The sequence below is a fragment of the Calonectris borealis genome, chromosome 20 (assembly GCF_964195595.1).
Source record: "Calonectris borealis chromosome 20, bCalBor7.hap1.2, whole genome shotgun sequence".
In the NCBI taxonomy this organism is placed as follows: Eukaryota; Metazoa; Chordata; class Aves; order Procellariiformes; family Procellariidae; genus Calonectris; species Calonectris borealis.
In genome coordinates, this window is record NC_134331.1 from 1,482,807 (window position 1) to 1,490,923 (window position 8,117).

At 68.4% G+C, this 8,117-nt stretch overlaps 1 protein-coding gene across 1 annotated transcript; it reads right to left on the reverse strand.

Moving 5' to 3' along the window:
* Positions 1 to 3,331: 3,331 nt before the first annotated feature.
* ACTG1 (actin gamma 1) lies at positions 3,332 to 6,360 on the reverse strand. The gene is made up of 6 exons (XM_075169384.1): positions 6,258 to 6,360; positions 5,742 to 5,874; positions 5,417 to 5,656; positions 4,663 to 5,101; positions 4,384 to 4,565; positions 3,332 to 4,279 (listed from the first exon to the last, which is right to left on the reverse strand). The coding sequence occupies exons 2-6, from the start codon at positions 5,862 to 5,864 to the stop codon at positions 4,136 to 4,138; spliced, it is 1,128 nt and encodes a 375-aa protein (XP_075025485.1). The 5' UTR covers positions 5,865 to 5,874; positions 6,258 to 6,360; the 3' UTR covers positions 3,332 to 4,135.
* Positions 6,361 to 8,117: the final 1,757 nt, after the last annotated feature.

Consider the following 8,117-nt stretch of genomic DNA (forward strand, 5'->3'; position numbering starts at 1 on the left):
GCACCCCCAGTTCTGGGCACCCTCCCAGGCCCCCCCCAGAGGCCTCCCCAGCTGGGTGCATGCAGGACGGGGCAGGGGCTGTGCCTCGCGGGGGGTGCAGGAATGCAGGGCTGGGGGGGGACGCGGGCAGGGCTGGGGGGACGCGGACAGGGCTGGGGGGGAACGTGGACAGGGCTGGGGGGGGTGCAGGCAGGGCTGGGGGGGAACGTGGACAGGGCTGGGGGGGGTGCAGGCAGGGCTGGGGGAGACGCGGGCAGGGCTGGGGAGGTGCAGGCAGGGCTGGGGGAGACGCGGGCAGGGCTGGGGGGTGCAGGCAGGGCTGGGGAGGACGCGGGCAGGGCTGCGGGGTGCAGGCAGGGCTGAGGGGACGCGGGCAGGGCTGGGGGGTGCAGGCAGGGCTGAGGGGACGCGGGCAGGGCTGGGGGGATGCAGGCAGGGGACACAGGGCCGCAGCGGGTCTAGGGGGTGCGGGGGGGCTGCAGGCAGGACAGATGAGGGGCTGGGAGGGATGAAAGGTGGGGGGGTGCAGGGGGGAGGAAGGGACTGCAGGAGCGATGCAGGAGAGGGGAGGGAGGCTGCGGGAGGGTGGAAGGAGGATGCAGGCAGGATGCAGGCAGGAGGCTGCCGATGGGGGAAGGAAGGCTGCAGGAGGGATGCAGGCAGGATGCAGGAAGCTGCAGGCAGGAGAAATGTAGGCAGAGGGGTGCAGGCAGCCGGGTGCAGGCAGGGGGGTGCAGGCAGGTGTATGCAGGCAGGGGGGTGCAGGCAGGGAGTGCAGGCAGGGGGTGCAGGCGGGGGGGTGCAGGCAGGGGGGTGCAGGCAGGAGCTGCCCGCGCGTTCCGGGCCCGCCCCCAGCAGCGAGGGGGGGGAGGGACCGAGCGCTCCCACCCCACGTGGAGACAGACGGACAGGCAGAACTCGCACGCCATTGGCCGCGCCGCAGCCAACCAGAGGGTGAGGGGATGCAGAGCCCGGCGCCCATTGGCTGGCGGGGAGCCCTTTTGTTCTCACCACCCGGGTGCCGTTAACCCTTTCCCTCCGGCCGGCAGCTGCCGGGATGGGGGGGCGGGTGTAACGGGGGCGGGACCCCTCCTGCCCCACCCCGCCCCCGGGAGGCCCCGCCCAGCCCCGCCCCCGCGGAGCTGAGACCGCGCAAACTCGTGTCATGCGGCGGAGCGCGGAGCGGTGCTGCCCCCTGGCGGCCGCCCCAGGCCAGGGCGCGACCGACGGACGGGGGGGGTGGAGGGAGGGGGATGGACAGACGGACACGAGGACGGCAGGATGGAGGGGCGGGTGGCTGGCTGGGGAAATGGAGGGACAGACGGATGGCTGCAGGGAGGGGCGGACGGACGGACAGGTGGGTGCAGGGAGGGGTGGACGGACAGACGGACAGATGGGTGCGGGGAGGGATGGACAGACGGATGCAGGGAGGGATGGACGGACAGACGGCTGTAAGGAGGATGGACAGATTGGTGCAGGCATGGAAGGATGGCTGGACAGACAGACGGCTGCGGGGCGGGCTGGACAGATGGACAGGCAGACAGGTGCCGGGAGGGCTGGGTGGACAGATGGGTGCGCAGAGGGCTGGACGGCTGGACAGACAGACGGGCAGACAGCTGGGGGGTGCTAGGGGGGTGCCGGCCAGTTGGTGAGCGCAGGTGCTGCAGGCTGGGTGGCCCCGGGGGCCTCATCCTGCACCAGCCCCTGGGCAGCCAGGAGGGACCCCCGGGGCCGGGCCACGGCTCCACGGGGCTGGAGGGGCAGAGGCTGCCGAGGACGGGGCTGGGGGGCACCCAGACACCCCCGCCCCGTGCTGGGCCTGATCCTTGCCCAGGCTGCATTGCCCCAGCACTGCACACGCACAGCTGTGCCCAGTCCTGCCCCGCCGTGACCCCCTTCCCCTGCACCCCCAGATCAACAGCCGGGGCCACGCGGTGTCCCTGGCACCCTGGTGCCAAAGTGGCTCCAGTGGCCTGGGTGCGGGCAAGGACAAGCGGGGACGCTTTGGGGACAGCCAGGCAGTTGGTGTCATCGTGGGACACGCCGGGACGCCGCCTGGGGCAACGCGGCAGGGAGCGACGTGGCACGGTGCAACACGATGTGGTACCATGAACCCGGCACAGCACCCTGCGTCTCACCACGCCGCGGTGCCATACAGCCGGCACCGTGCAGCCCGGCAGCGCTCGCCAGCGAGCAGAGGGGCCTCGGCCCGGCACTGGGCACCGCTTTGGGCTGCCCGAGCACCCCCAGCTGCAGCTTGTCTCCGCCGTGGCCGGTGCCCTTGTGGCACGGTGACGCCCACCTCGAGCGTTCCCGGATGACAGATGTGCTGCCGTCCCCTGGGCGGTCGCGGCCATCCATCGTGCCCGCGGTCACTCGCTCTCTTGGGGACACCGAGCGTGGGCAGGCGGGTGCAGATCCGCACAAGCCTGTAGCCACCCCAAGGGCTTCGACGCCGGCCGGGTGCCCCCGGAGCAAATCGCACCCACTCCGATGCCCGGCCATGATGGACCGCGGGTGCTTTGGTCCATGCCTGCTTTGCACCGGTGAAGAGGAGGGGAGGAAGAGCATCGGCCTGGCTGGAGAAGCCTGTGCAGGGGCTGGGCTGGGCAGAGGGGGCCGGGGAAGGGGGCAAGAGGAGCCCGGCCTTCGGTGGAGAACCGGCCCAGCACCGGGAGGACGTGGCAGCGCATGCCCGGCTGTGCCACACGGCTGGCAGGATCCGGCTGATGGAGGGGCTCCACTGCCTTTCCCTGGTGCCACCCCGGCGCAGGATGGCAGCGAGCAGGGCGAGGGCAGGGACAAGCGGAGCCATGTTCGCAGCAGACCTAGCAAGGACCTAATTGCAGCAGCACTGCCTGACCTTGGGTACTTTAATTAATTAGCAGGTTTCTCCCTCCCCTCAGAAACGAGAGCAGTGCTTGGCAGTGCCACGGGGCCTGGCCGCAGCCAGCACGCCAGGCTCAGTGGGCTCGATGCCACTGGCGAGGGTTGCTCCAGCTTCTCACCGAGCGCAGGGCTGGGGGGGCCCCTCAGCCCCAGACCCCCCCGGCCGGTGGCAAAGCCCCACTCCAGCCCCACGCCGGGCTGGGGCGCTCCCGGCCGCACACCTTTGCCCAGAGCACCGGGGAGCTGCCGTGGGACTCGCCGTGCTGGAGGCAGCACAGGCGGGGGGAGGCAGCTGTGCCAAGCCAGTTCTGGCAGCACCGGAGCCCTGCCCGGGGCAGGGTGGAACCACCCTTCCATGCCCGAGACGCTTCCTCGGCACCCCACTGCTGTTTGTAGCCCCATGGCTGCTCCTCTCGCCCCACGCAGCACACACAGCCCCCGGTGGAGTTTACTGCAGCGCTTTTTTATTTTCCTTACACCATGATGTGCTGTTGGGCATTACAATTTCTCAACTTTAGGATGACTTACAAATTTTGGTTTCCTACCGTCATGTGAGAACATTAAGGCAACGTACAAAAATCTTACATAAATTAAAACGATGCATAAATTTACAGGTGTAAATGCAAAGTTTCAGCAACTCAAGTTGAGTAACTTCAGCCCCGTGATGTCGACTGGGATACGGGTGGGGAGGAGAATGAAGACTGGTTCGTAAGGCTCGGATGCGATATGTTTTCCCAACCTTGCTAGAACGGCAGCGACAGAAGTGAATTCTCGATGGACTCCTACCAGCCTCTACAGGAAATCTGGAATACTCCACACTGGATGTACGGCACAGTCTGACTCCAAATACCCTGTACACACCGGTCCCGGCCCGGGGCGCGGGGAGACGGGCCGCTGTCAGTGTGGGGGGCTGCGGGAGCCCCGGTCGGGCGCGGGCTCTCCTCCGAGGCGCGGTGCCAGGCCAGCCCCGCGGGCGGGAGCGGGTCTGTACAGGGTATTTCGCTCAGGTGTACACCGAGGGAACGGTTAACTCGAATAACGGGGTCAAATATCAAGTGACAGCTCGACCATCCAGTGCTGACATTTGTCTAACATCAGGTAGAGACTTTCCGAGGGCAAGTTTCTTTTGAAAGAAGGCTTATTCCAGTTTTATGAGGCTAGCATGAGGTGTATAGATTTGCCTGGGCAAACATATACTAGTGAGACAACTCATGCAGCAGGCGCGGCGCGCCTGCCAGCAGTCCGTTTAGAAGCATTTACGGTGGACGATGGACGGGCCGGACTCGTCGTACTCCTGCTTGCTGATCCACATCTGCTGGAAGGTGGATAGCGAGGCCAGGATGGAGCCGCCGATCCAGACGGAGTATTTGCGCTCGGGCGGGGCGATGATCTGCAGGAGGAGAGCAGCGAGGGTCAGAGCGGCCCGGCCTTCCTCCCCGCCGCGGCCCAGCAGCCGCAGCCCCGTCTGCCGCGGGACGAGGGAGCGTTTCTTACCTTGATCTTCATCGTGCTGGGCGCCAGGGCTGTGATCTCCTTCTGCATCCTGTCAGCGATGCCGGGGTACATGGTGGTGCCGCCGGACAGCACCGTGTTGGCGTACAGGTCCTTCCTGATGTCCACGTCGCACTTCATGATGGAGTTGAAAGTGGTCTCGTGAATGCCGCAGGACTCCATGCCTGGGGGGGAAGAGTCGCAGGCTCGTTAGCACCCACGCCACACCTCGTTTTGGTCACGCCAACCCCACGCCGCGGAGGCAACGCTGGCGGTACCTACCCAGGAAGGAGGGCTGGAAGAGGGCCTCCGGACACCTGAACCTCTCATTGCCGATGGTGATCACCTGGCCGTCGGGCAGCTCGTAGCTCTTCTCCAGGGAGGAGGAAGAGGCAGCAGTGGCCATCTCCTGCTCGAAGTCCAGGGCGACGTAGCACAGCTTTTCCTTTATGTCACGGACAATTTCCCTTTCGGCTGTGGTGGTGAAGCTGTAGCCTCTTTCTGTCAGGATCTTCATGAGGTAGTCTGTCAGGTCACGGCCAGCCAAGTCCAGGCGCAGGATGGCGTGGGGCAGAGCATAACCCTCGTAGATGGGCACGGTGTGGGTGACACCGTCCCCGGAGTCCATAACAATACCAGTGGTACGACCGGAGGCGTACAGGGAGAGCACGGCCTGGATAGCCACGTACATGGCTGGGGTGTTGAAGGTCTCAAACATGATCTGGAAGGAGAGGAATCAATTAGCGTCAAGTAATGAGCTGGGTCACTTGCACCCACGTTAGAACACGCATGCTAACATGCAAAAAAAAACCCCACAAACACAAAAGTGTGAAGGAAAAAGCAAAGAATGCAGGCAGAAACACAAATGAGAGAAACCTGAGGCGTCAGGGAAGAAATGCCAGGAGTACAACAGAACCCTGGAAATGTCGGGAGAAAGAAAACAAAAACAAACAAACTCAGGTTTAAGATGCCGTAACAGAAGGAGGTTTGTGAATAAGATGAGAGCGAGGGGCAGCCGCTGGGCGAGGGAGGGTACCTGCGTCATCTTCTCTCTGTTGGCCTTGGGGTTCAGGGGGGCCTCCGTGAGCAGCACGGGGTGCTCCTCGGGAGCCACGCGCAGCTCATTGTAGAAGGTGTGGTGCCAGATTTTCTCCATGTCGTCCCAGTTGGTGACGATGCCGTGCTCGATGGGGTACTTCAGGGTCAGGATCCCTCTCTTGCTCTGGGCCTCGTCCCCCACGTAGCTGTCCTTCTGCCCCATGCCCACCATCACGCCCTGGGAAGCCAAGGGTGAGTCAGCAACGCCCGCCCGGCGGCAGCACCGCCCCGGCCCGCCCTCCCCTCCTCTCCCTCCCGCCTACCTGGTGCCGCGGGCGACCGACGATGGAGGGAAAAACGGCGCGGGGGGCGTCGTCCCCGGCGAAACCGGCCTTGCACATACCGGAGCCGTTGTCGATGACGAGGGCGGCGATCTCCTCTTCCATGGCGGAGGCTCTGCGGTGGAGGGGCGGCCCGGTCAGCGCACCCGCCCCGGGAGGCCGCGCTGGCGGCGGGCCCGGCCCTTGCCCCCCCTCCCCCGCCCGCCCCCGCGGGACGGACCGCGGCCCCCCCCCCCCGGCCGTTTGAATCTCCCGCGCACTGACGTCACCCGCCGCCGCCACCAATCGCGGCGCGCCACCCCCCCCCCCCAACGGCCCGCTCAAACGGGCGAGACCATTCCAGCACGGCGGGGGGGGGAAGGGGGGGGCACGGCCACAGCCCACCCCGGCGTCGGCCAGGACCGAGCCCGCCACCCCCCGGGGACGGTAGGAAAAGGGGGCGACAGGGGCGCGGGCCACGCCCCAAGGCCGCCGGTGCCGCGGGGCCGGTGCCGGTACCTGTGCGGGGGAAGCTGCTCTCGGCGCTGGGGAGACGGTGCCGCCTGGTCCGCTGCCGCCGGCTGAGTGAGGCCGTCCGGCTCCCAGCCCCGCGCTTTTATACCCAGGGGGCGACGGCCCCGCCCACCCGGCCGAGAACATCGCCATATATGGAGATCTTTCAGAAACACGCGTTTTCATTGGCTGGCGCGGCCCCGGCCACGTGGGGCGGCTGCCGGGCTGCCCCCGCCCCGCGGCACCCCGGAACCTGCATGGGGCGGCGGGGGGGGGGGGGGGGGCGGTGGCAGCGACCCCCGGCCCCGGCGGGGACCCCCGGCCGCGGCGCCCGGGCAGCACCCCCGGCAGCGCCGGGCACCCCCGGGCAGCGCCCCGTTCCCCTCCGGTAGCGCCGGGCCCCCGCGGGCCTCGCCGGGCCTGGTCCCGCACCCCGAAGGTGGCACCGCGCCCCCACCCCGGGCACCCCCCGGGCAGCACGTGCACAGCCTCAGGCAGCACGTGCACCCCCCGGGCAGCACGTGCACCCCACCCACTCCATGCGCACCCCACGGGCGGCATGTGCACCCCACCCGCAGCACCCGGTACCCTCATGCAGTACCGGGCACCCCTTGGGCAGCACCAGCACCCCCACCCACAGCCCCGGCACCCACCAGGGCTGTGCACCCCGGCTCACCCCCCCGCTGCACCCCAGACTCTGGGCAGCGCTGCCCCCGAGAGCCCCGCACACCCCCGGCAGTGCCGCGTGCCCATTGCACCCCCATAGGTAACACCACGTATCCTATAGGTTACGCGCCGCGCACCGGCGTGTGCATCCCACAGCTATAAGCACCCCCTGACCATCCGCGCTCCTGCAGCACCTATAGGCCGGCCGTGCCTCCGGTGCAGCACGGTGCACCCTGCAGACAGCACCTGCACCCCGCAGGCAGCACCCCGCACCCTGGCAGCACCAGCCCACCCGCAGCACCGCACAGCCAGCGCCTGGCACCCCAAAAAGCTCTGCCTCAGCTCCAGCGCTGCCACGCACCCGCTGACAGTGCTGACACCCCACGGCTGGTGCTGTGCACCCCACGGACGGCACCCTGCCTGAGGACGGCATCCCCCTGCCGCACCACCCCACCCAGAGCATCTCCCCAGGGAGAGCCCCACTGGCCCAGCTGGCACCCCGGCTCTGGCAGCCCCCGCCAGCCTGGGGCCCTCCTGGTGCCCGAGCCCCCCTGCTTCGTCAGGGGGTGCCACGGGGTGTGCGCCCCACGCTGCTGCTGGGTGTCAGGGGCATGGCTCACACCAGCGCACTGTGCCGGAGACCCCTGCACTGTGCTGGCTAGCCACGCACCGTGTCAGGTAGCCACGCACCATGCTAGAGACCCACGTGCCATGCCAGCAGCCCACGCACCCGCTGCCCAGCACGGCTCCCGCACGCCCAGCCTCTCGGTGCCGGCCAGGCGCATGGAGGTGGCGGCTGCCGGCCTTGCCATCACCTGCGCCTGTGCCAGGAGCAGCCGGTGGCGGAAGCTCGCCGGCTTCCGAGGGATTCCCAGCACCGCTCGGGGACAAAACGCCGCACGCTCAGGCCTTCCCCGGCAGGCCCCGGTGCTGCCGGTGGCTGAGCCTGGATGGGCGGCGCGGAGGGGTGTCAGCGGTGCACAGCAGCAGAGCGGGGGTGCTGGGTGCGGGGCAGGGTGGTGCCGGCACTGGGTGGGTGGCAGAGGGACGGCGGGTCCTGCGTGGGTCCCGGCACAGCTCGAGGGGTCTCACGTCCCCGTGCCAGCGCCGAGCGGCCGGCCTGGCCCAGCGGCCCGGCGGCCCGCGGAGGGCTCGGGCTGGTGGCCGGGCGGGTGCTGGGGGTCCGGCTCAGGGGGGCTG

Bases quoted from the DNA above. Each gene is read 5' to 3' on its own strand.
- ACTG1 (XM_075169384.1), bottom strand. From the start codon at position 5,864: ATGGAAGAGGAGATCGCCGCCCTCGTCATCGACAACGGCTCCGGTATG. The intron at 4,566-4,662 runs GTAGGTACCGCC...CTTCCCCCCCAG, and splicing joins CTTCCAGCCCTCCTTCCTGG to GCATGGAGTCCTGCGGCATT. The intron at 4,280-4,383 runs GTAAGAAACGCT...CTCCTCCTGCAG, and splicing joins CCAGCACGATGAAGATCAAG to ATCATCGCCCCGCCCGAGCG.